The 27997-nt window shown below is 40.2% G+C and overlaps 1 protein-coding gene across 1 annotated transcript in view; it reads left to right on the top strand.

Moving 5' to 3' along the window:
* tox3 (TOX high mobility group box family member 3) overlaps positions 1-27997 on the top strand; it is a 44072-nt gene that overhangs the window by 7332 nt on the left and 8743 nt on the right. Inside the window, exons 2-3 of the mRNA XM_044329788.1 lie at positions 16093-16158; positions 26602-26853. Of these exons, the coding sequence (XP_044185723.1) occupies positions 16093-16158; positions 26602-26853 (318 nt within the window). The remainder of the gene's footprint in view (positions 1-16092; positions 16159-26601; positions 26854-27997) is intronic.

The following is a 27997-nucleotide window of genomic DNA, read 5'->3' as shown; positions in this document are numbered from 1 at the left end:
AAAGTATATATGTATATGTGATCTCATGACCATGTAAAGCCAGTAAAGAATGCTTAGGCTACATGTTGTATGTCTTCATAGAGAAGGCTACCATTTGTGCATACATTATTCTTTTTTCCTTGAGGATAACCTCTGGCAGTGCTATTCCCTACAGAGCTTTACAGGTCCACACTGAACAAAACACCCTGCTTCTTCTTGTAGCTTGTAGCTATTGTTTCAAAAACATCTCTTTCAGTGATACAAAGTTGTAGCATTTAGTGTTGTTATTTAAATGTCCTATAAATGGTTTACTTGAGTTAAAGAGGACTTGAATATCAAAACATAAGTTTTCTTCCAGATTGCTTTAAGAGCTATTTCATCAGATTCACAATAGTGAGTTTATGCAGTACAATGCAATCTGCTACGCAAATGAAAATTACTCCTTCCCTTATTATTTCTTTTCTCCAAAATATGTAATTATTTGCTGCTTCATTACAGTGCAAATGAAACATGACACAGTAATAATTCTAATGTTTAATTTATTTTGATGATGATTAAACCATGTATAACCTCACTCACTTAAATTGCAGTTGTGTAACAGAACAAAAACGTTTTGTTTTGTTTTTTTTCTTTTGTGAGGAGATACACAGTCACAGAAGCTAAGTCATGGTTCCACACAGAAAATGAACTTTCCTATAAGAAAGTTGTTAACCTTACCTGCAGGTCCTTATAAAGGAGGAAAAGTCAGCGAGGGGTTGAGTTTTAGTTTGAGGATTTGATGATCTTTAGATAAGACCGAGATACTACTTGACTCAAGTACCACAAACACTTCAGAAACTAGAGTTTCGCAAAGCTGTATATACTGACATGAAAAATATTAAATCTACTGTGGGTTTGTTTATCTTGTAAGTTCAAAGGTAAAATTAACCTTCTGTAGGCGTTTTGAAGGAGTCTTCTCATTTTTTGGTGAATACTGTGCCCCTTTTGTGCCCCACGAGAGATATTTTTCCACCATGATAAACCGTTTTAATCTGGTTTTGGCTCACTACATCTTTGACAGCCTCAACCTTGCTGACTTATTAAAAGTAAGGGAAAAACTCCCTGTGCCCCCAGAAACTGCTTTTACCGTGAATTAAGCAGTTTTCAAAAGGACCAGTCAATCACTTCTGGTTGGCTGATTCAATAAGTGTTGTGTCCCTATAGTGGTTAGCCTCACCGTTAAGTCACATTCATTTTTAAAGCTTTCCAGAGAGGCAGCCATTCCATGTTTCATAGATCTAATGTCCAATTCTCTTAATGGGCTCACAGACTGTATCAAAACATTCAGCTGTTTTCCTTTTAACCTGACTTGCTTGATTTAAGCCCTCAGCTCTTTTCAAGGAGCATAGGCCACTGACAAATGTCCTCCATCTCACACAGTTATGAGTAATATTTTTAGGCTGGACCAGTTGAATTCACTGCTGCTATCTCTGTATTAGACTTCTTTCCTCCAGCTGTCCCTGCTATTTACTTTTAAGTCAGTTTCCAATCGGGTAAAAGCAGAATATAGCATTTTCAAAATTGAGATATTATTCCTCTAACAGATAAATTACTCCTGTCAACTAAACAGAAATTGTTGGCTGAGTGCAGGATTTCTTTCTAAAGCAGCCTACACATAGAAATATTAGTCACTGTTCCAACAATTGTTCATGTGTCAGGTTGAGTGAGAATTTCTCTCTCATTAAGAGTGTATGGGCGGCAGGTGTGTGTAGTATTACATGTTACGCAGTGTGATTAATCCACCCTCTTTCACCTGCCCCCCTCCCACATCACACATTCCCATAATGCAGTGTGTTACCAGGTTGCACTAAAAGGACTGACTATAGTAGCAGGTGTGCAAATATCCCTCAGACCTGTTGGACAAACAGCTTAAATAATGGAGGTAAATAAAACTTTTGTTTGAATGGTCGAATAGACGGCATGTTGGAACACACTGCTGCAGTGTTCAAAGAAGACTAACTTTAAGTAAAACTTGTTTATCACACAGAATAACATGTTGGCACCACTTTGTCAAATGTTTTAAAATAGTTGAGCCTTTTCTATTCCAATAACAGAAGTACATTTTGACATTTGTGTTTTATTTTTCATCTTTAGCAACAAGGTAAGGTAATAAAATGAAATAATGAGAAGATGTTTGGCAAAAGTTTGATTTTTGATTTTAAAAAATAGACTCATGTATTTGCTGCTAAGGTGAAAAAAATAATCTTGGTTACTGTTTTGTCCCCGTTCTGCATGCTTCTGTTCACCCTGGTGAGTTTTCCCATGAATATCTTCTAGTTGTCACTGATTGTCGAACGCTCCCTCTCAAACATAATGTCTGTTTGTGGCAGCAGGGTAGTATTAACGTCTATCTGAGCAGTTACTGCCATAGCAATAATACTGCTGCCTATAAACCTACTTCACCCTCTAAATGAGATTTAATAGTTGCCTAGAATTGGAAATCTGCCATCTCACCCTGCCACAGTTTGATTGGATCTTTTAAATACGTGCGTTAGACTGGTAAGAATATTCTATTGCATGAATACAGTGTTTTTCCTTTTAAAAATATCCTTTGCCATAATTCATGTTAAGTTTGAATGATATCAAGATATCAAGAAAGTTTGCTGATGGAGGGTTGTCTAGCTATAAATTGTGTTGAACAAGTTTATTTAAAACAATCACTCATCCCCAATTTATGTCTTTTTTATTTTTTGTTTGTTGTGTCCAATATAAAAAATGTATTGTGTTGATAAAAGAAACACAACCTTGGCAGCATTTGTTTCCTACTATTTGCCAGTGCATATTCGTTGTGTATGAACATATTTTCTAGGAAACAGTGTTTATGATGACTGTGACATCATTCTTACATCATTCTTTGAACTTTAATTGTCCAACAGTTGCCTTCACTTGAATGATCAAAGCTCTCAACATGTCACTGAAATATCACTTTGAGAATTCTTTGTCAGATTTACCGTTTGATGAAAATCCTCCAGTATTCATGAATCTATCCAGCTTTCATTCAGTTACATGATTAAAAGGAACAATGGACATTGCCTCAGTAAAAACTCCAGCCACATAATAAGGGTCCAGTCCCTGAAACCTCAACTGGGATTATGAATAGGGTCCATGAAATTCTTGAGCCGACTTCTGATATTTCAGGAGTTGAAGCTGAGCCTCATTCACAGCATGTCCTTGTTTATTGTGATGTGTGTGTTTCTGCTGGCTTGTGAACTCTTGCATGTGGTCATAGTGTGGGATGGCAGAAGTAGAAACAAGATCAAGGTCTGCAGGCTTCAGCATTGGCAGGGTTTCCCTCACTGGATTGCCACTGACAATTCTTTCAAATGACATTCCTTCCAAGGAAACTGATCTAGTTCCTCGTCTTTGGAGGTTCTGACTCCCGGTGTAACTTTTCAAATACCTGCACAGCCTAGGAAAAGGGATCTCTCTCTCTTTTTTAATAGGCCTCAGTACATTTGTGTCTTACCCGCTGATAAACAAGAAGAGAAGCTGAATGATTACACTGTTTCAAAGGCATTACAGGCAGCTGATTAAAGTGTTAGGCCGGAGTTATCCAAGGTTAACCGTCCATAATGAAACACTTTGAAAATAATGATACGCTGCATGGTTTTATGAAGGCTTGTGGCTGCTCAGCTCAGCAGTGGTGACCTTCAGCAGTTCCACGAGCTAATCGGAGCGATCCCGCGGCACCCCTGTAGATCCGAGACTCCATTAGCTTCTGATATGCATCTAGGAGAGCAGACCTCGTACAAGGTCTTTCTCTGATGCTGTTGTTGTGGCATTAAGGTCGCTGACCATCTTCTATTCCAACTCTCATCATGAGGCATGCCCGCCACCACATGTGGCACCACAGGCCAAAATGAAGTTGTTAGAAAAGAGCGTTTTTTACATTATGATCAATCAGCTGCTTGTCCAGAGAAACTTATAATGAGTTAAAACTAAAAGAAACTTCAGTTCTGAGATCAACAACATAACACAGTAACAGCTATGGTGCATTTGAAACCAGGTTGCGTAACAAAAATAATCATTTGAACAAGGTTACATCACTTGAGAGTTTTTGTGTTATTGCAGGGCATGTGGCCTGTTATCAAAAACAGCTGCGTATTGTAAACCTGGGTAGTCTGGATTACACTCTTGCCAGTTATTAAGCTTCATATTGAAAACTGGCTGCTATCCATGCCATACGATTACTAAGTAATACCTATTTAGAAACAGAAACAACAGTATTAGCTTTGGCTAACAAATGTAATATCTTTGGGGTGTTATAGTACATATTCAACACTGCCTGAAATATATGTTAATCTTTATGAAAAGTGTTTGCCTCTTATTACTAAAGAACAAAAAAAGGAGGTTTTGAGATAATGAGACTGTAACACATCTTTTTAGTTTTATTCTTATGAATAAAACAGACATCATATTTCCTCTTACTGGGTTTGTTCATATACTCTCACAGATATACTTCCACAGGTCTGACAGGCATATTGCTAAATGACAAATATGTAAACTTTGGCTCATGGAATTATGTTGGTTTGGTGTTATCAATAATTACTCATTCAACAGTCAGTAAATTGTGTTAAAATACAATCAGTTGTGAAATAGCATTCTTTAGTATTCTAAGTATTTTGCTGAATTGTGTTATTTTCTGCTGTATGGGGGATATGGGGGATGCATGGAACTATATAAATAGATGTATTATCCTGTTGGCATGCTGAACATATTGAGAGAAAATCCTATCAGCTTTAGTTGATTGAGCAGTGAAGTGTCAACAAATTTAGCTGAACATGTTATAAATATGCACCCAGCTTACAGTAAGATTCCCAGTCCAAGCATAGCCACTGGTTTCTGTTTGATTGTTTTGTGGTGGAGAGATGACAAGTAAAGAGACAGCTCTATGTTCAGCTTCAGTATTAGTGTGTATTGATATTTTCAGAAGAATACATGCCTTACAGGAACTAATTAACAAATAAGAATAATTGCCCGGTTCTTTCATTCATCACCACAGTCTCTCATAACAGGCAAGCTTCAAGCAGAAACAACAAAGTAGTACATAAATCAAAGTAGTTTCCTTTGCCAAGCCAGAACCCCCTGGGAGGTACCTTGGTGCTTAATTAAAATCCAGAAGGATCATGTTTTAAGTGTAGGTGAGCGAGCACTGAATAACAATGACAAATCATGCCCCAGAGCATTAGTGGTGTGTTTTGGAAAAGAATAACAGCATATCTTCTTTTTTCTGCGCAATATAAATGAGATTTAATGTGGAAAAAAAAGCTGTTTTCAGAGCATTGTGGCACATGGGCTGTGGTAAATATAGCCTTTCCTGGCTGCAGAACCTGCCAAAACCAGGACTGACATATTAATCTCATAATTACCCATACAGGATTATAATGAAACAGCTCATTATTAGACATTATTTGATGGCTTACCCTTTTCAGTGCACTGTTTATCATCCCCTGTTAAGCCCTGCAATCCCTCACATGTGCCAGCCACAGAATATATCCATACTTTTGAAATATTGTCACAGGTCATCACTTACCAAAATACTGTAGATTTGATGTGACATGTGACATGAAAGCTATACCTCAGGAGAAATGTTCCCTCAGCAATTTAAAATAACAAGACCCCATATGGCGAATACAAAATAAATTAGCTTTTAAGATAATAGGTCGCTGTGGTTGGCAAAATAACTCTAAAGATAATAACCAAAGATAGAATCCGTAGATTAAAAAGATGCCAAATGATTAAGTTCATAAAATATTTTTGCAGAATGCCAATGTAGCATTATTAAGACTTCATATCTTTTAGAATAAAAGAGGTAGTGGCACACAGACATTCACATGAACTTTCTCTATATTCTATGTATTGTGGGATGTCAGAGGCCATGGTAGCAGTCCTTAGGGCTATTGTTGTCCCTGATCTTTGAGTTGCTAGATCTGACAACTCTGAAGTGACCAGGCCAACCATCACTGACTGGTCTCTGGGCCACAGCCAGGGATACTGTGCTAAATCATCCGATGAAACACAACGTGGAATCACATTTTTCAGGGACGGCAATCGAAATATAAACTGTCCTACATACTGCTGTTTCTGCAAGCGTCAAAATTCTGGTGTGCACTGGCTTTTAGGAGAAGCTAAAAAAAGAAAAGTACATTAAAAAGGGAATGTGTGTAGTTATCAGCAGAAAAAAACCTCTCCCAAGTCAAATCCCCTCAATTACAGAGCTCTGGAGAGCTATCCCCAAGCAACCCTTCCATTGGCTAATCAGTCACAGCAAATTGCAGTGGTGAATATTTCAGACTCGACAGATTTGAATAAAGACATCATGATTATTTCACTGTTGTACTATACCCTCGAATAATTTTTAGAGGCCTTCAACTGGAGCCAGCATAAACTGCATAACTCCTGATTTAAGACGGGGAAAAAGTCGAGGGGAAAAAAGCAAACACAGGGGCTGTCAGTCAATGTGGCAAGCTAATTGGGTCGATCTCTTTAGCGAAGATGAATGAAGAGATTAACTCTCCCTATGTGTCCAGTGAATCTCCCCCTCTGGCTCCAGGTAAATTAGCTGATGACAAGTTGACAGTGGGAATTCTGTTTTTCACTCCAACTTAAAGCTGCAGTCAGTATTACCAGCACGGCGCCCCCTGTTGAAATAACTGATTTTCTCATGACAGGCTTTGTTTATCTATTGATTAATTGGATTAGTGACATTTGGGTTTCAGAGTTTATTGACTGAATGCACCTGACTGACATGGGAAAACCTCTTACATGTATTTTAGTCTGTTAAAGGTTACTGTAAAATTAAAACTGTACATCTACATTTATTGCTGTAAATAAACACACATCCCTTAAATCTATCATATAGTATCTACTCAGTTCTTCGCTATGGCTTCTTTTAAATGGTTGATGAGCAGTTCAATGTGAAATCCTCCCGTCTGCATATGTACAACAGGGTGCCAGGAGATCTGGGCTACAATACCACATGTTCTGATGCTCTCTGCAGACTGTATATATATATATATATATATATATATATATATATATATATTATACTCACAGAGAATTGAAGAAGCGGGTCAAACATGAGCCTAATGAAGACAAATGAAGAGTGATGGGAGAACATGTGCACAGGAAGGTGTGAGTGCAGAGCAGACTGTGCCTTGCTCTCATTTATTTTAGCAAAGAAACTCACAGCATGGTCCTAAAATAGAGGTCAAGGCTCAAATACAGAAAATGTCAGTGACCCCCTTTTTTAGCTGCCTGTACTGGAGTAATGGGAAAAAAGTGCTCTGAAGGGAACTGTGGTCAGAGGAGGAAATCAATACAGCTGTAAAGGGGGCTTGTACAAATACAATGTATCCGATTGTTTTCAATTGTAAAGAGACAGATTCAGGGTTATTTGCTAGTACACTCAAGAACATGTCCACTGTAGCTACATCTACATGACTAATGGTTCTGCAAATTATTTTGATTTATAATCATAAGTTTATTTTTTTTGAAATTTCAGTGTGTATATTCTGTGCATGGCAGTGTAAGTTTTGTGTGACAAGCTGAAATTACTGGAATGGATTTTCACTACTTTGTGTGATATGATCAATAGGGAAATTGAGTCTTGGAAAAATGGTCACAGTTGATTGGCCATGCACTGACAAGTATCATCAACAAAAGAGAAGAATTTTTGCATAGAGCTGAGCACTTTGCTAACATACCTTGTTCTCTTAAAAAAGCACTGCTTCAACACACAGCAGACCTCCAGGTTTCTGTGTGCCTTTCATCTCCAACCTGTCGTTTTACACAGAGGAGAGGAATCATTTTTTTGCGTTATGACTAAAAGATGTGTAGAGTGTCTTTGTTCTGAATCTCTTTAAATGTCAGTGCAATGATATGGAATCAAAGTTGAAGCTTAGTGTTTGTAATTATTCAAAGCTGGTATCTTAATCTCGCACTGCTTTTGAAGTAGGAAATGTTAAAGTGACATTTTGAGTTTAAATACTGTTAAAAACATTAGCGAGGCACTTAGTCTGATGATTCCTGTCACAAGAAAAACAATGTCTGCGACTCAACAGCCGTCAGGTTTGCTAATGATGTCCTGGTGTGCTGTCAATCTACCAGATGAACGGACAATAGTATGCCAAGGAGAAGAATGCTTGAAATAGCTAATTGCTTCTTAGAGTCTGCTCAACCATTCTGTAACTACTATGTGTTCACAGATGTCTTTTCCAGCTGCTATTTCATTATAGAACTCAAAGACATTACAGAAGCAATGCACTGCTTTCTTTATGAGCCTCTGTTGTTGCACATCAAGTCATAATGATACATTGTTGCAACCACAGTGGGAGGAAAAAAAGGCACGTACAGAAACAGCTCAAAGTAACATCCATATCTGTGCATTTTCATTATTTCACCTAATTTGCCCCAGTCATTCCACTAATCTCCGCCAACTTGTTGATTGTCAGTTTGGAGACACATTTCTGGAGAGGAGCTGGAGAGTATTTGCAGCCGGACCTCTGTCAGTAGCGCCAAGCAACACAGCCACAAATTGGAATGTGGTACAGCTCTGGGAAAGCAGCCAAGATTTAAATTAGACAATAACCTCTGCTCTCTCTATATTGCCTCTCTTTTCCAGCTGCAGGCCTAGCCATTTGTTTAATACAGTCAGCCCTGTAGTATATAATAGACTGATATATGAGTCACCGCTCAGCAGTTTGTGTTTTTCAGATTTATAGAGATTGAACAACTGGTCGGTTTGTGCTCATTGTGGGTTTATGGTAAGAATAACAGAAAAGACACAGGTTGCACACCAACTTGGAAAGTACTGTCACAGCACATACTGAAAGGAAGAGGCAAAGAGACTTTGACGAAACATCCAACTGACTGCATACATAACTACATATGAGAATTTGGCTGTATACTTTTTAAAAAGTATTTTTGTAAAGATAGAAGTAGTTTTGATCATTTCTTGTGTTTTTTCAAATATCTCAGCCCCTAGAAAGAGTATTTTTCATGTTGTAGACTGTTTATTTCTGGAAGTTAATGATAATTTGTTTCAGATACCATTGAACCAAGCTAGCCACTGGGCAACGTTGTTCAAAAGAATGCTTTACTTTGTATTAAGGCTCGTAATGGGCTGAATACCTCAATGTATCTTCTCTTAATGTTGTTGCTTTGAAAACACTGGGCTTTTGTACCTGTACTGTAAATGGGCAACATGCATTGTTTTTACTCATAAAATCCAATATTTACTTCCTGTGCCATTACTTGATAGGAACTAGTGGGTCCATCACTAAAAGCTCTTGACTGTGCACTTTCCCAAAGCCGGTTATAATGAGTGTATTAGCCAGTAACAGCACACTGGGAATAGAAAAATGCATCTGTGCTGCAAGAGCAATAAGAGAGGACTTCACTCCCAGCAGCTTTCAATAGAGCTTTATATGAATCCAAGTCCCAGAGCTCATAGCCATCCATCCGACAAACCAAGAGAAGTAGCACAACCGTCACCATTAGTGCCACCAAAAACAAACCCATTTCCAGTGGCAGAAAGCTGTTTCTCTCCTGTATGACATTTAACCATGTAATTTTTAGTTATTAGCCTCCTTAACCCCACAGCACCCTTCTGCTCTGTAGTGGAAGAATGGCAAGCGCAGCAAAGCGAGCTCGGTTAAAATCCACACCTCTGATACCATCTTGAGTTGGAGTTGCTTCAAAGCTGCTGAGAGTAAACAGCCTTGAGACATGGCTTAGCAGTAAAAGCAAGACAACACCACCAAGCCAAGCCTCTCTCATGTTTCTTCCTCAAGAGCTGTGTGTCCATGCAACAGCAGCCATTGTGAGAAAGCTACACCATGTTTCTGAGGCCCTCTCCATCGCCTAAGCTCCTTTGTGGCTGTGGGCCAATGGCTTTGCACCCCACCAGATCAAAGATGGAACCCCATTTAGCTTGCGCTTTCTTTTAGGATTTGCTCTTGAGAGTACAGAGCAGACTCAACAGCTAGAAAAAAAAACGGGATGTTGGATGTTGACCTGCATAGTGTTGAGACTACTGGGCTCAGGCTATGGGTCCATTATGACAAATGCTTAGATCATCTTTGTCTTGGCAGCATTTGCAAGTCTTAGGCCTCAGAGAAAACAGTAGCTATGGTGAACCTCAGTGTATTTTAGTTTCATTGTGCAACATGGTGGCGTTGGATGTGGCTACTTTATGCTACAAAACTATGGTGTTAATGTGTTAATGAGTTGTCACTGTGTTTACTCTTAGAATCAACACTTACACATAAAACGGGATGATAGAGAAGCCAAGGATGTAGCGTTCTTTTACAATGTCAGTTAGTTTTAACTATGCTTTTACATTGGGGGACCCAGTAATATATGGTTGAAGGTCTCAAAAATCATAGAATACTTTAGTTAACACAGTTTAGGCACCATAACATTACTGTTGTCAAGCAGGCGTTGAAGATAGCATTATTTTTTTTTTTTACTTGCTAGTTGTAAAAGATGAGGGGATTCCGATAATACAGTGTGTGCCAGAAGTTTACTTTTCTGTGAACCAATGTGTGAACTAATGCAGTAAACTCCACTAATCTCATTCTCAAATACTTTAAAAGAAATGCAGAGATCTTACAAATACTGTTTGCCCTGGTCTGCTTGTGTACACTGCGTCTGTGCTGAATATAAATTTAGCCCCAAGGAATATGCTGAACGCACAAACTATAGCTCGCCTTTTACTGTCTTTCAACACTGCCATAATGACTGGGAAGCTTGAAAAAGCATAATACGTATTTGCTGAGCTGTGAAATCGCTTAAAGTTTTTCCTTTATTTTGATAGTTAAGCTTGTCGTTTTGGTTGGATATGCAAACTTACTTTCATGCCCCGTGACAGACTGGTAATGTTCCTCTACCATGAAGAGTCATTTGAAGAACAGAGGCTCTGTTTTTGGGTTTATTCATGACTACCTACATCTTTAATTTATGATCTAAATTTCAATAGACTCTACTGACAACATCTTCTATAAGTTTAAAGGAGTACAGGCCAGGTTTCGTTTAGTATAGACACTTGAATGTCAAATGTAGCACTAAATAAAGGGAGTGTAGCAGGGAACATGGTCTTTTATTGCAAGTTAGATATCCCAGCAAGGATTTAAACTGCGCCTCCAGGTCCACATTTACTAAAGCAAAACAAGCTGCGATGACACTAGCTCGGGCCACAGCGGTCAGTGTGGTGTGAGAGAGGAGATAATCAGCACACAGCCTGAACAAAACTGTCATCAGCTTGATTCGGATCCCAGATAAGACCTAGATTTTTTTTCTCACGCTGGACCCACCGCTCTGCTGTGATGGTACTCACACTGAGAGGCAGAGGAAGAATGAGATGCTTACAACGAACTTCCATTCAATGCTACCTTATGTAGTTGAGGACTTGCAGTGCTAATAGTGGAAGACAGTGCTGGGCTGGGGGAGTAATGATTTTAGCTTTAAACTGAATTACCAATCGATTCGGCCTGCAGATCAGAACACAGCTTGGGAGCCGGCTGTGTGGACATGCTGTTTTGTGGAGTCGCTTTACAAATTGACTGCTGCACACATAGGAGGAAATATGTCTATATACAGTATGTCAGCTTGGCACTGCATGCATGATGGCCTGCTGGGTGTGAATAGGCCTTGTGAGCACCAGAGAGGCAGCTGCAGAGTGTTTATGCTGAATTGGGTTGTAAATGAGCATGTATTTGGTGAGGAGGACCTCGGGAATCAGAAGATAACTTTCCCGAGGCTACAACAGGGCCCAACCAAGACTGCAGGAAAGGAAATGGTACTGCTCTTTTGAGTCTCCAATCCCCCGCACTGAATGAGAGGCTCAAACTTGGCGGTATGCCGAGCTTTAGAGGAAATTGAATAAAATAATACATAGCAAATTACCGTGGGTTTCTCTGGATTGGAGATTGAGTTTTAACTGTGGTGTTTTCGCTGTCTTTTATGGAGACCACTGGAGAACATATTAGCACAAGTGTCATGTTCCACAGAACACATGCTAGGCTGTGATTACTGAGCTCAAGCTGAACTGTAAAAATCGCTTGTCAGCAGTTGATATGTTTCTGGAAAAGCCTGGGCTCTTGATTGAATTAGTTTGGTGGTTTTCAGTGGGGAGGAAGAATGTGTCCAATTTGCTTACCTGCTGACAGACAGCACTGATGTTGTGACTTTTTGATTGAACTATAAAAACCGAGGAGCAGACGGCTGAAGCTGATTTGAAAATGCAGATTTAAAGAAAGCTCACTTTTTTGTTCTTGAAGTTTTTTTAAATGGAAAACAGCTGTGCCATGCATCTTTCTCAGTCATTCTTTATTATTCAATGACCATTGACAAAGCCGTATTTGATGTTCAGATGAGAAGGTATTGGCCAGCGCATGTTTTTCTATTTGTATGCATGCAGAGATGGCAGCTGTGCTATCAGAGGCTCTTCAGGCGTGTATTCTGTGGATCTTGGTTGTCCAGTTCATGTTTACTGATAGGATCTGTGTGGTTACTCCATCATATTGGGGGTGAGATGGGGTCATGTTGGTGCAATATTGTGTTCGCCCCAAGGTTGAAATAATTTTGTTTGCTATAATAGCTGTAAAACACCTTATTTCCCACTGGACATTCTTTCATACAAATATTCCTGCACTGGGATTTAAAAGGTGGGGAAAAAATCAACTGTCAAAATTACACTGGTGTTAGTCCGAAAAATAAAAAGTGTGCAGTATGCATGCTGATGCTTGTGATTTAAATTCTGATTGTAACTGTTTTGTTTGATAATGAATACCTCACTATGACTCAAAGAATATCCTTAAAGTATTATCTTTACTCAGACAGACGAAAAAGAATGGCAGTACTGTGCATTTACAGCAAGAGAGAGAAATTCATATTCATCCCATTCACTGCGAGGTTGCTTGGTTTTCTGTCTGCCTGCGATCATGCAGACAGTGGAGTCTTTTCACGTTAGGATCAGGGTCTATGTAAGCTCTTAATTCTCTCCTGTTAAACAGTTATTGAAGAAATGTGCTGGTGGTGCAGAAGGAGAAATAAAAACACTGAGTGCCCAGTGTTTGCTCTGCCATGTAGCCGTGCCTGACTCATATTACAGAGCACCTTTAACCGCAAATTCACTCTGTTAATAAAAGCCTCCTTCCCCACAGCTATTTTAAAGCACTTTTTTTTTCCTATGGCTTCCCTATGGTTCCCTTCTGCCAGAAGAGGCAAAGCACAAGAAGTACATGGCTGATTTTTTTTTTTTTGGAAATGCTTTTCTTGAATGCATGTAACATCACTGCCCGGGCTGGTACTAGACATTCAAAGCAAGTTTATTGTGTTTCAGGAACAATTATTTCACAAAAATCAAGTGATTTCAGTCCCAAACATTTCATTTATGTACATCTCTGTTTTCAATGTGCCTTTCCGTGCACACGCATGGTTGTTTGGTCCCTTTCATGGCCACCGCAGCTCTCTTCTAGCTCGTCACATCATTTAAATTACAGAGCCTTCATTGTCTGTGCTGACCCATTTTACTGCGGTCCCTTACCGTCAGCTGCGTGGTCCCTCCAATCACACTTAATTTCATCTGGCATTTGACTCAATCGGCACTGCCACGAACATGAACACCAAATGCCCCTTCCCCCCCCTCCCACCCAAAAAAATGAATTGGGAATAACAATAACAATCTCCACTCCCTACTCTGGTTGTCCACCGAGGGCTCTGGCCTGGGCTGTGCCGAGACATTGTACAGTTTTAATGGTGAAGATTGATACCGGTGGCTGGGGACATTTCTTGGGATGTTAGTCACAGTTCTCTTTGGAATTGGAACTGCTCTTTAAGGGCCCTGGAAACACAATAAAACGTGACTCACACAGACAGAGCCCAGGGAATTTCACACCACTAATTAGCACTTGGACTTAACTTGATTGTGTTTCCTCTAATGAAGCTAATGTGATCCAGATCAATGTCTGTGCTTACAGTATGTAATTCAACCATACCTCTCAGTGTGATGTTTGTTTTAATGACACATGGCTTCCTGACGTATAAACAATTACATGCTTGTGAAATTGTCATGCACATTAACCAGTGGTGCGTAATGTGGCAAGTAATTGAGTTGAAAATGTGTGACTATTAATGCCACCAAGACATTTGCACGGAATCTGACACAAAGCTACGCCGCTTACAGAAACCTTTCTCAGTGTGCTTCCTCCCATGCAACAGGCTGAAAAGTATATTAAAAGTAGCTTTAAGATTTCAGATCCGTCTGTATTCTCAGGGAACTATTTACAATGAAGTGCAATTGTATGCTCACTCTTGAAAATCGTATTCATATCCGGGGAGACACGGGGATAGAAGAAACAGAGACAGCACTGCTCTATCTCCCCCCACAATCAGAACAATGTTCCTAGTGCTTGAATAGAGAGGGATATCTCTGAGACTTCAATTTGTTATCTAAAAGAAGAAGAGGGAAGGAGTAACACTTCCAAGATAAGCCCAGCATAAGGTTAATTATCAGCCGAGTGGCTGACGTAACCAAGCCATGTCATGTCTCAAAGTTACACACAGCTGGGAAGTGAAGAAGTACTACCTATTGACAGATGTTTCTCACTTGAGGGCCATGTGGGCCTTTGTGTGTATGGGTCTTATAAGCAAACATGTAAATCCCGTTGCTCGAGTCAGATATAGTTTAGTGGGGCAGCTCCAGGTAAGATGGCACTGGAGGCCTAGAGAGTGCAAACCACCTGCTTCAGCAACTGCTAGCAGAGCTTGTGGCTCCCTTTCTCATTGGTGCGTAACACTGTTAACATTGCTGCTGATTCCCCACTCTCTCTCCAGGGCATAGACTAATTAATGGATACCATTCGCAGTTGATTAGCAGCAGTTCTTTCGGTAATTACATTCGCATACTAACCACTCAGAAGAATAGGAGAAGAGAAAAAAACACAAAGGGCTAGAAAATATATTAATGCACTTCTCAGTTCGCTCTGATCTTAATTTGTTTCCACTATTGTTTGGCCTCTGCTAAGATAAGAAGCTATTTCTCTCTCTCTCTCTCCTTCCCCATGTCTATTGGAGTTCTTCATCACTCATAATGTTTTAAGAGAGTGACTTTGTAATAAACACACAAAAGAGATTACTGCAGAGCTTTGTTGAAAATAGGGAGAGTGTTCTCAGTGGAACCTCATGAAAACACAACGCGCTGTGCTTCTTTCTCCTCCAAGCCGTGTAGGCTGGGTCTGCACTCCTCACTCACAGTGAGGTGCATTGTGCTCCTGGGCCCAGCTGCTGGCCCATAATTCTTCATTCTATGTCCTATTGTTCCTACCTGTCAGCATGGTTGTGTCTCCGAAGAAAGGAAGTGGCTGCCATTTTGCCAGCAGGCTATGTGTGGGTTGGGAGAGGCGGGGGATGTTGTGAAAACATGTTATTTCTTACCAAAGTACAGGGTTTTAATAGCTTATCAACTGTCTTAAACACTAATGTGTCTTCACAGTGTGGCACTTATTTCACCACCATCATTACTCTGAGACCAACTCTGATATTAACCAATAAAGGCTATGATCGCAAATCAGATTATGGATGCATGGATACACATAAAAAAAAATATGCTGATGGAATAAATTGTTTAAACCAGCTCCCATTAACCAAAAATGTACTCCACCCATATTAAAAACACTCTCCACCTCCTTATTTCCCCTCAGTATCACCACTCTCCCATAGGTTATTTAAAGTTGATAACCTGCTACTGCATCTTGATACTTGGCTTTGTGATGCAAACATATCCTTAATTGCCATCCCATAAGAGCTGAATAGCCAGACCAGATTCTCATTACCCTGGTTTGAATTGGCCTGGGCCTCTCACATGCCTCTCGTCATGTCACAATAATGGCAAAGTGGCAGAATGCACTTGTGCAAGTAGAGAAAGGGGTTAACCCAGTGTGTAAACATTCAGTGCCAAGTGTGACAATCTGTCTGAGTGACAGGTGTCCATTATGAAAGGGAGAGCTCGAGTAACACTGGATGTTATCTTGACACTAGCAAGCTGATAGTGTTTTTTGTCTTCATTCGCAGTTCCAGAATAACAACAACTACATGAACATGGCGGAGGCCAACGGTGCCCTGCTTGCTGCTGGTGATGTGAGTATTTCTTTACTTTTTCCATATTAAAATCCCCCTTTGAACATAGAAAATTAAAGTAATGAAGAGTACTTTTCAATACACATGCAGCCAAGTACAGTGAGTAAATGCGTCTTTATTGGTTTCTTACTTGTTAATACCTAAATATAGTTTTCATTTAGTTAGGCCTTTTCATAGGTGTCATTGTATAAATTGCTCTTTTTTAATATTTCTCTGTGGCTCCTGATTCACTATTCAAGGAAATAGACCGATATCATAAAGCATAAGCCCAATATTTCATAAAGCCCTCCATAATATCTACAATGATGAATTTCAGTTTCTCCATCTCTGTCACAGGTAACATTACTTTTATTGCCTGAAATGTTGCCTGCTCATTTTTTGTCCTGAGACCCACATAAGACACTAAGCCTACAGAAAGATGAGTTAGGCTCATCCTATATTGTCTTATAGTAACTTCTGAAGCTGACGCTCATCTGATCTGACTGTCTTTACCAGTAACAGCACCCAGTAACATTAAGTGATATCCCAGAAAGGTGAAGATATAACCCCCTGGTTTCGTCCTCTTTTCAAAGACATAATGAAGGAGCCCAAAGAGATTCTGTAGTCCTGTCGCTCTCACAGCCACTTTATCTGCTGACACTTATAAAAAGTGAAATGTCACCGGCAATCTGAGTCTGTGGAGCTGCTGGAATAACTCTGTGTACTGTACTGTCACGTTTAAAAGGAAGAAGGGGATAGTTTTTTTTCACTGGAGGTATATAACCGCCTCTCTGAGCCATAGTAGTCCTAACAGTGTGCTAAATTTACCCGCTTTATTCCCCCTCCACCCACTCTGCTGCCCTGTCATTAGAGAAAAGTGCACCAAAAATACCCGTCATCCTCTGTGGTTCAAACGGTCCAATCTCATCCAGTTTAGCAGGGGAGATTGATCTTGCTCCAAAACCCACAGCAAAGCGTCATTACACAGCTCCAAAATACTGAGATACATATCATTGTTAACCTTATTGTTTTCATTCATGTCAGAAGGGCAGTCAGGATGCAACTGTGACATTCAAGCTCAGGCAGCTACACAGAAGTGTTTGGAGCGTGTGGCCTCATGTTCATAAAGTGGTGGCCTCACAAAGGCACAGAGAATTCTGGAAGAAGTTTAATTTTCCCCCACATTTACGCTGAGTGGGCGCATCCTCTGTATCCACGGGCTGCTGAGGCTCACTGCAGCGGGGACCACGCCGACACAAGCTGCTTGGAGAGCGTTCAGCCCCCAGCTGTGAGGGCCCACTGTGGCAGTCAGGGAAGGGGGAAGGGGTGGGCTGAGGGGGACTCCTTGATAAAAAACAGCCCAGCTCATTTGCATTTTATCAAAAGGAACAACTGTTTCCAGTGTTAGGGCACAGATGGTATTGTGCTTAGAAAGAGAGAGAGAGACAAGAAGAAGTCTTAAGCATAGATTTTTCCTTTCAAGCAATGGAGTGTCCAAAGTATTTGTTTGTAGCAACCTGAGAAAAAGTGAGATTAAAGTGACTTCTACTTTGAATTGTGAGATTTCACACTATCTCTTCTGTAATGTTACTAATCTACTTTATTTATCAGCTTTGGGCTGAGGGTACAGTGGGAAGTCTCCCATATGAGGGCTTCATGATTTTGACAGCTAAGCTTATGTCAACACATTTGATTAGCTCTTGTTTTCAGATCAAACCAGAGGGTATTGTATAAAAAGAGGCACCCTTTATGTAGTTTACAAGGTAGAGCCCGGCCAATATATTGGTCAGCTGATATTATTGGCTGATATTGGCCTATCACAGATATATTGGTATCGGTGTATATGTTGTCCAATATGCGCTGATGTATTTTTTTTGTTTTGCAGCATTTTATGTATATTTGATCCTTTTTGTTAATTCAAGTTTACTACATATGTATATAGTTATTTATAATTATTAAATTCTCAGTGAAGTTTACTGTTTCAGTGCACTGATGCCATTTTATACAATTAAGTTTATTGTTAAACTGTAAAATATCATGTCTTTATCACATATCTTTGTCACAAGTGTTTGATAACCACATTTGAGGGATTGTTGCAAAAAATGTGTGTTTACAGCCGATATATAGAAATTGGAAGTTTTTTACTCCCTAATATTGGTATCGGCATCGACCCCAAAAATCCAGTATTGGTTGGGTCCCATTATGAAGATACACTCCCTCTTTTCTATGGAGTTACACCTCTTTCTCAAATTAGGTCTGGAAAAAATATCATTAGAAGATGTAAAAAAATAAATAGTAGGGGACAAAGGCATTGTATGACTTGGCTTTGAATTATCAATTGGATTTATACACATTTTTATTGCCTTCATAGAAAGATTCAACTAGCCTAGCTACAATGCTACAGCATGTCCTCTCTTGTACGTCGCTCTATATCCTTTCTGGATCCTGTTGCTTTAACTCTTATTTAATATACAGTATGCATATACAATAGTTATTTTTGTGCAAAAGGTCCTAAAGCTAAATGTCCATCTGTTTATATCAGGCTACTATTGGTCTGCATAACACATACTGTATAGTTAAATTGTGCATGTTTTGTGTAAGAGGCAGAATGCTTTTGCATCAGAACAGCAGACCTGCTTTGCTGTTTAAATGTCCGGTGTATCATTTACCTTATGCACTTAGAGGATGAGATAAGATGACCTTGGTGCGCCTGGTAAAGCATACATCCTAGCAGGGAAAGCTTGACTGCTTCCCTCAGGGAAAAGGATACTGTACACTGAGATTGTGTTCCACTCAGATGTATCACTTTACTCTCCCAATCAAATTAGAGACGTGTAATGAACTATAAATATGTAGAAATGGACTACAAATGATCCAAATTTGAAATAATGTTGATTAGGGGTGCCATGGTTGATGTTGTCATTTGAGTAGCTGCACTCTGCCTGTCTAGATATTTGAAACAGGATCCTCAATCCTGCCTCTATTGATTCTGAGGCCTATTATATGCAGTAATTGCATGCTGCTGCCTTTAACATGTCTTGGTTATTGCATCTGTGAATTGCATTACTACGTTTATTGAAGGACTGGGAATATTGCCTGAAAAGCTTTTTCTTGCTCTTTGTCCTGATATTGAAAGAGCACCGTGGCAGCACAGGGACATAACATCGTAAGAGAAAATTCACTGATAAACATCTTCTAGTCATCTCCCTGTGTGTGTATTGTTGTAAACATTGTTGTGGGGTTTCATTTATTATATATGGAGTTAAACAATGTGCATACTGTATATAAACAAACAGATACTATTTACCACAGAGATAAAGTTCTGTTGTCCTTTTACTATTTTCTCAGTATTTTGTCTTTACATCAGTAACAGTACATTTTATTTTGCATTAACTGTACTTAATGCACTACTGTACACAAACAAGTCATTATTAGATGTTATCCGTAATCCTACAATATACTTATTTGCAAACTAAGCTCAGTATAGGGAGTATGTGGATGTCATTAAAGCATATTTTTTTAAATATAATTGACTTATCTGATTTTATATACTTATCTGGAAGTAGATAAACCCCACACTTTAATTTTAATTTGATTTCTCAGTTTGCAGTGCAGTATAGTTGATCCAGGTTTACCACTTCCAATCAGCACTGAGGACTGCAGATTTCCCAAACACCTGCTCAGGATGCTCGTGCTGGTTACATCAGACCTCTCTGTAACAAGCCCTGCTCTGCCCTCATACCACTGAACCCAGTGGCTGCCAATGGAAACACACACACACACACACACACACACACACACACACACACTACTCTCACTCTCTCTCTGTTGTGTCTCTCTGTCCCTTGCCCACCCCTTAACATGTACATGCCTGCACATCCCAAGCCAGCATCTGGCTTGGCACTTGGCTCTGCTGAGCCTTTCAGAACAATTCAAATGGATAATCAGGCTGGTGATGCGAAGAAAGTGGATTGTGCATCTCTTAATCTCCAATCAGAGCCCCCTAAGCTGCTCCTGGTGCAGAATTAGACTGGCTTTATGTGAAATGACACCAGACAGTGTGCAACACTGTAACACTCTGTGGGTTCCAGTAGGATCTGGCACCTCTTCCCTGGGGAGACAGCCTTTCTTCGTGGACAGCTGACATCTTCCATACCCCCTACAAATGAGACACTAACGCCATGTCTCCATTATCAGTGCCCCTGGTGCAGATGTTAATTTGTATCATCATTAACAAAAAGAGGCAATGTACACAAGCCTAGTCTTTGATACTGATCTTGCGCCATCTTCCCTCCCCCACTGTATTTTTTTTTCTTTATCTCTCCCCCACTTCAATGCTGTTGAACAGACACTAAACACAAGCATTCCTGCTCCCCATGTACATGTCTGTGTTTCACTTAAAGGTCACGGTGATGCTTGTACTGCTCTCTTACAAAAGTGGAGTTCACCTCAGCCAACCTTCTACCTTGACGTTTGTCTTGAGTCTCTTGGTTGGCTCTGTAATTCATGTCACAATGCACCAGACTATAGGATACAATGGCCTATACAATCTCAGAACCCATCGACTATCTTCTGACCACGATTTAGCCTCTGAGGGCAACAGCCAATGTTTCAGGGCTTCTGGTGTAGCTGCTGGCTAAACCGGATATCTGGGCCAAGACTTCCTCTTCCATGCACTGATCATTGTTTACAGTCCAATTAGCATCCTGAGATGTGAGAATGGACTGTACTACGACTGTATTTTTTCACAAGTAGCCAGTTTACACTCAGTGTAACAGTTTGAAACCACTGCAACAGCTTTGTTTAAGGTATTTGCTTGACAAACACTAGCTTGCATTTAACGTTAACTTGCTTGCTGACAGAGTTTGGCAAAAGTTTGATATACCAGGTATGACCAATGACATGTTCGCTGCTAGCCAAACAAAATCTCAAACAATGGCCAGAGGATGCAGTTGTCCTGGTGATCAGTCCACTTGTCCCTATAATGGAAGAGTGGGTCAAAATCCTGAATGACATGGGCATACCTGCCGCATGTGCATCGAAGAACCAAAATAAAGATGAAGACATTGCCAAGGGACTCTTGTCCATCGTTCGGCAAATGATAAGTGGAGAAAGATTTTGCAAATTGATTTTTGCAAACGTCTTGCGGGGATGGCTGTGGATGAGGTCCATACTGTTGTTCAGTGGTAAGTCTCATCGTCATTATTCTCTTACGTTTATTTAGCCTCCTTTAAGAGACCCAGCTAGCAATAGCCATAATTTCAACAGCCAGGCTAGATATAGCCCTGATTTAGTCCAATTCTAGACAAACTTGTCTTCAAACTTAAATTGGTTCAATGTAGTTTTTGCCTACACAGCTTGTGAGATTCATGATATCATGTAAGCAAAGTAAACAATAAATACACAGTGTTGGTATCATTTCATTTGATTAGACATCTACTAAACTTTCACTTTCAGCCCAAATTTAGCCATGTTTTAGCCTAGCTGACAGGTCTATGTATAGACAACTATCAAATATCTTGTAAATGCAAAATTGCTTGCTGGGGAGAAGCATTCACATCAAATGTGTGCTAAAAGTTCCTGTCTAAGTTTAATAACACTGGCATTTTATTGTCCTCCATCCCCACATTTAGCCTGCTTCACATGTTGCATCACCTGATGACTCCTGGCCAGTGGTTTTCAAACTGGGGTCCAGGGACAGACAGGTCCTTGAGAGGGTTGTAGGAGGTCCCCAGCAAAAGGGGTAATAGAATATTTTAACTTTTATGCCATTTTTTGGAATTTGGAACAACAAAGAAACTAATAAAGATATTGAAGTTTTATCATTGATTTACTGTAAAGACTTATTTTTTATCTTCACACCTAACAATAAAAATTTGCTCAGAAGGTTTCCTTAAGACAAAATCCTCTCTAATAGAGGTCCATGGTCTATTATGCATCTATTGTGGGGGTCCTTGACATGAAACAGTTTGGGAACCCCTGGTCTAGGCTACAATGAAGTGGTTTATACACCTTTACTAATTCTACTCAAAACAAAGGGGTGTTATAGTGTTATATAATAGTCAATTAACTTTTTTGACACTGTTTGCCAATATTGACATTTATCATTGGTATTATTTTGTTACAGTGCTCCTTTCAGAGAGTGCTGTGGATGTGTGGCAGAACTACGCTCCATACTTCCAGCAGCATTCCCTATATTGGCAATCACAGCGACAGCATCTCTGGCAACAAGGCAGAGTGTGATTAAGCACCTGGGTATGCAGGACAGCATTGAAATTGTGAAAAGCCTGGATGGTCCCAACATTTGCCTCACCATAAAGAAGGTGTCCTCTGACCCTACAGAGACATTTTCATGGTTGGTCAGGGAGCTGGAGTCAAAAGGGCCTCATACAGAGAAGACTGTTATTTACTGCAAATCTCTTGATGACTATGGAAGACTCTACTGTGAAGTGCTTGAAGACAAGTCAGTATATCCTGTTGGGGCTGCTGACAACTCCGAAAACTGGCTTGTGGACATGTACTATTCTGAAACAGACAGTGAAATCAAGCAACACATCACAAATTCCCTCACTGATCCCTAATCTGTCCTATGCGTTGTCATCGCTACCTCTGCTCTTGGGATGGGTGTGTCCACCACATTGTGAACTATGGCCCTCCTAAAGATCTTGAGGCATTGACTGTATGCAGGCCTATGGCAGAGCAGGGACAGATAATGCACAAACACATTCCCTTATTCTCTTCCATGGTTTACAGGTGCTGGGGATCTCTGCAAAGATGAAGCAGAATGTCACCAATACAACTGAATGCAGGAGGGTCACATTGTTGGATCTGTTTGATACAGAGAAACTGGACCCTGGCTCCCCTGCACATTCATGTTGCGACATATGTGCACAACGTTGCAACTGTAACCCTTGCTGTGATGGCAATGCAAGTGAAATTGACAACATGCCTATTGTCATCAGACAAAGGGAGTTCAGTAATGAGCAGAGGAGAGCCATCCACATTCTGTTGGAGGACAAGAGAGAACTGCTAACACATGACGGAGTCCATGGAAAACTGAGCATTTACTGCACCTCCACTGAAAATAGGAACATCACAACAGAAATAATCCTAGAAGTGACAGGAGCAAGTCACATTCTATTCACAGTGGAGGATATTCTCTGTAACGTACAAGTAGAGAGTCATGAAGAAGCACATGTTATTTTTGATGTTTTATCTGAGGTGTTTCAGAGCAGTGAATCTGACCGGGAGGAGGATGATGAAGCATTTTTCCAACTCAAGGCATTTGGAGACCTTGCCCTCTGACTCAGCAAACAAACAAACACAAGGTTCAATGTAAAGAGACAAGTGGAATGACACAGTGTCCTAAACCAGTGCAGTATCACTTACTTGACCACAGAGATGAGCATCTCAGGAAAATTGGCACTTTAATTATTTGCTTTTTAACAAATATAAAACACACTGAAGGACAAAAAAATCAGAAAACTTGCCTAATGTAACCCTGTAGGCCTAGTGCAATATATTTGATGTGAGGTAGCTTTGTTTCAATGTGCAATATAATGACAGAGTGCATGTTTATTAGTGCAAGTTATTTGGATTGACTAAAGCGTTATTTAGGCTACTTCTTAATTTAAACATCTTAAAAGTTGCTGCAGCATTAATGTGAAATAGTTTAATGTGCAATATATGTCTGAACTGCAGTCAAACTTTTTTTTTTGTTAATTTTGAATGTAAAAACTTTTCACTTTCAATAAATGACACCTTTGTTGTAAATCAGATGGTACTTCCTCTTGTTTCTGTTAATCCAGTTCACAAAATCATCCAATTTGATCCTGTGCAGGGGGTGATCTGCTGTTTTGGGAAATGTGTGTTGAATCTCACTTACTTGTGAGAGAACATTTGTTGCTCATATAGAAACCAAACCATAATCATAATGTCATTCTGCCGATATACAGCTTTGTGTCTCTGTGACACACTAACTTTAACAGATCTATTATTAGATCTGCCCTGATTCACCCTTTCACAATGTTACACCACAGGAAACCTACTTACTGGTACCTCAGCAAATAGTATCTATAGCAGAGCAAGAGCAAAAAAATTGTAAGTGAAGTGTTTCCTTCCTAAAAAAGCATTGTTGCAAAGGCTTATGTGGATAAATGTAGCAAACGTATTCCGGACTGTGCTGTGTATTTGACTGTACCGGACAAGGCTGAGATTTTCTGTCACAGAAGTTATAATAGTGTGCCAGATTTTTCAGATTGCTGCATGATATGATACAGATGAGACCGAGACCACAAGGTTTAGGTCTCAAGGCTGGTTTGTAGATTGACCCTGCCCCACAGGGGAAGTTGGAAAAGATAAATGAACCCTGTGAAGATGGAGGACCTGTGGTCCTGTCTGTGTGCTACTGGAACTTTTCGTCCATGACTCATGACAGTTTTGTTTTATTAACTTTCTAAACACGTTGTGTTTTGATTCACATGCTGCTGAACAGGCATTATTGTGAACTAAGTTCCAGAGGTTTTTGAGTGGACTGAAGCATAATATGACAGCAGAGGACTCATAGTAAATGGTTCCTACTGAAGGTGCTCATGATTTATTCTGTACTCTGCAAGCCAGGGGCCAGGGCTGTGATGAATATGACCTTAGCTCCTTCTGAAAGGAGAACTGATTCTCTAGCTGTGAAACAAGCATTGAAAAGTGAAACAGTGGTAGGGAGCAGGAAGAGAGAAAGAAAGGCGGGGATGAAAACTCTATTAGCTGCCTCTGCCAGTGGAATTCATCAGTGCTTGTCAAGACAGCTGCCCTGAGTAGGCAATGAATTAGTTTCAAGTGTCTGTGTGCTAAAGCAAGCAAGGGGAACATTAATACTCCCTAATCAAGGGCTATGTTGGCATATTCCCTCCGTTGTCTCCCGTCTGTTATTCCATCCCCTACTGGAGACAGAGAGACAGAGCCAAGCAAGACGGGGAAGACAAGCTTGATTAGCTCTGTTGTTGTTGTAGGTAGCTCTACTGGAAGGTCATGCAACTCTTAATATCAGGTTTATAGGTTTGAGGTTAGTACAACTTCACCTCTATTCAGCTTAGGAGTTCAATTCCCATTGGACAAGCCATGCTGAAACTGCATGGTACAGTATGATGTTTTACATGTGACTAAACGCTGTAATGTTGTCACATTTTGTTAAGAATGAGCAAGCGAAGAGTGTGAGAAAAACCAGCTCCCCTTTCAAAGAAGCTGGGTTTATCTCAAAAAGTGATGCAGGATCATCTCCAGGACTCAACAATCCCTCTGAAAATGAAATGCAGGTGTGTGAAAAGGTGAATCGACATGCAGGAGACTCATCGGTGCCTTGCTCGAATTGGTTTAAATGCCTATTTACCCTCATTTTGTCCTCTGGGCCAATTATTTTCATGCCAGGATTGCTTGAGAATTTTCAGGTAGTGGAGACAGCTCTTAAACAGTGCTGTAAAAGTGACGCATGGCAAAGAAAGTAGTGTTTGAGATCGACCTCTGAAGCACTTAGTTTTTGTATTTTCCAATAGTCTCTCAATGCAGAGCCAGCTTTGTTTTAATCTTTATTTCCAAGACATGCTGTTAAACATTTCTTATAGTGCTAGGAGTTTAACATGATTTTGCACTATGCTATTATGCCTTCAGGCACCCAAGTGCTAGAAGTTAAAATAATTTCATTTTTGGTAAGAGATCCATGCTTTGAAGAGGTTTTCAGTAATTTAACAGCAGCAAGCCAAGTCTAGCACCTTAGATATCGTGGTGTTTGGCCCTGTGTTCAGCTTCATTTATGTGGACCTGCAGTGTGGTCATTGTGAGGATATGAATATATTGGCTTTCCAGAGAGTAGCTTAATGCAATGTGCGGATGAAAACAAGACCCAAGTAGGTGAACAGTCCCATCTCCAAGAAGGCACATAAGCAAATTAAGTGTGACCAAAAGCTTTAATTCGAAAGGCAGAAGGATTAGGCTGTTTGATGAGCAGATTTAAGGGTGCAGGCAAGGGGAACAAAAAGAAACACTTCTGGCCAAGCGTAATAATCTTTGAAAATGTTCTTTAAACCCATCTCCCTGTGACGTGTATTTTCACTGCACTTCAACCCAACATCTTCCATCCCTAAGATTAAGGGCTTTTATCATGTATCCTCTCTCTCCCATGATTGCTGCTTGATATTTTTGCTTTTGACGTCTTTTTCTGCACTTGCCTTTTTTTTCCTTCTTTTCCTCAAAGTGGACTTTAATAGGTTTAGGAAATGTTACATCTTAGTGCACTTACAGACAAGTGTATTACCACTCTACTAAAACACTCCCTCTCTTAAACAAAGTTGTCTGATTTAATCCCTGAAGGTTTCCTTCCTGCATGTAAGATAAAGCCCACCTCTGTGAATGCTTCCTGGCTGTTTTGTGTTGCTGGATTTCATGGCTTTCCTCTTCTTCCCTTTTTTTTTATAGACATTTCATACGCCAAGCTTGGGCGACGAGGAATTTGAGATTCCTCCCATCACACCTCCACCTGAGACGGAATCTGGCCTGGGCCTATCGGAAGTGGATTCACCTTTCCCAGCAATGCCAGAGCCTCCAGCCCAGCACAGGGGTCATTTAATCCCTCAGTTCCCCCCTCAGAGCCTGGATCTGCCCTCTATTACCATCTCACGCAACATGATGGACCAGGAAGGGATGTCTGTCAACAATGGCCAACCTGTGGTGAGTACTGCTATGCATACGCACCTTTTAATAACAAAGTCTATTTATTTTCTGCCATGTGAGCTGATCACGGCCGCTTCTTATCCTCATTTGTCAACACAAAGAAATCCTACGCTAGCACCGCCACAGTTGTAGCAGCAACTCCAGATGTGGTTTCTGAGGGTGTAGCCGCTGTAAGAGATATGATTTAGTAATATATACTACTGGATACTCCTGATATCAGAAGCGTACAGTTCTTAAATGAGCTCTTTTACTGAACCATAATGTCACCTTCACAGTTTTTGTAAGCCTCCTGTTGTCAGTGCATCTGGCACAGCATCTGGCCTTGTTTACCACACAGGAGGTATATGATCACATTGAGTAAATGTCATGATATTATGTTACTTACTGTGAGGATTTTTTTTTTTTTAAAAAAAGCACACAGACCGTGGATGATCCCCTCTGTAAGGTGAGCAGATGTGAATAGATCACAGGTGTCAGAGTACAAAGCGCATTCAGCCCCAGAAGGACAGTGAAAATGGGACCCAAAAGTGCCACAGTTTCACATGCTCATATATAATTCATGTTGCCTCTAGAAACCTTTTTTTTCTACTGTAAATGCTGATCCATGCTTCTGTCCAGTGTCACACGAGGTCTTGAAAAAAAGAAACGGCGCTTTGTTTGGAGTTGAAGTTCAGCTCTGTGTGTGTGCAGAAAACCTTTGTGATTGAGAATTATAGTGAGAACATGATGAACATAGTTTTAGCTTAATCCTCCTTTCCTCTGATATGGATGGTCAAACATGCAACAGTAGACTGAGTAATCACTCTCTTTATGTTTATACTGTTATGTGCTATAGATTGTGAGATTGTTGTCTCGGGGTGGAAAGGCATTTTCAAATGCCACAATCATAGAAGCATTGAGGAGGAAAAATGGAAATGTCACTGGCTGACTAGTTGTCTTACAGACCTATTACAAAAATGGAAGATTCATTTAGGAGAAAAGAAATGAAAGGACAAAGGCATGAGCGGAGAGATGATGATATTGATGCTGAATTTGCTTCGTGAACCACAAAACACATTGCGCTGAGAAGAGGTGCCATGACCATTTTAACTGTGTGAATAAATGAAATGTGTTTTAGACTCCCCCCACCCCCCACCCTCCT

This window comes from Thunnus albacares, chromosome 1, assembly GCF_914725855.1.
Source record: "Thunnus albacares chromosome 1, fThuAlb1.1, whole genome shotgun sequence".
Taxonomy (NCBI): Eukaryota; Metazoa; Chordata; class Actinopteri; order Scombriformes; family Scombridae; genus Thunnus; species Thunnus albacares.
This window is presented reverse-complemented; position numbering and strand designations above follow the sequence as displayed.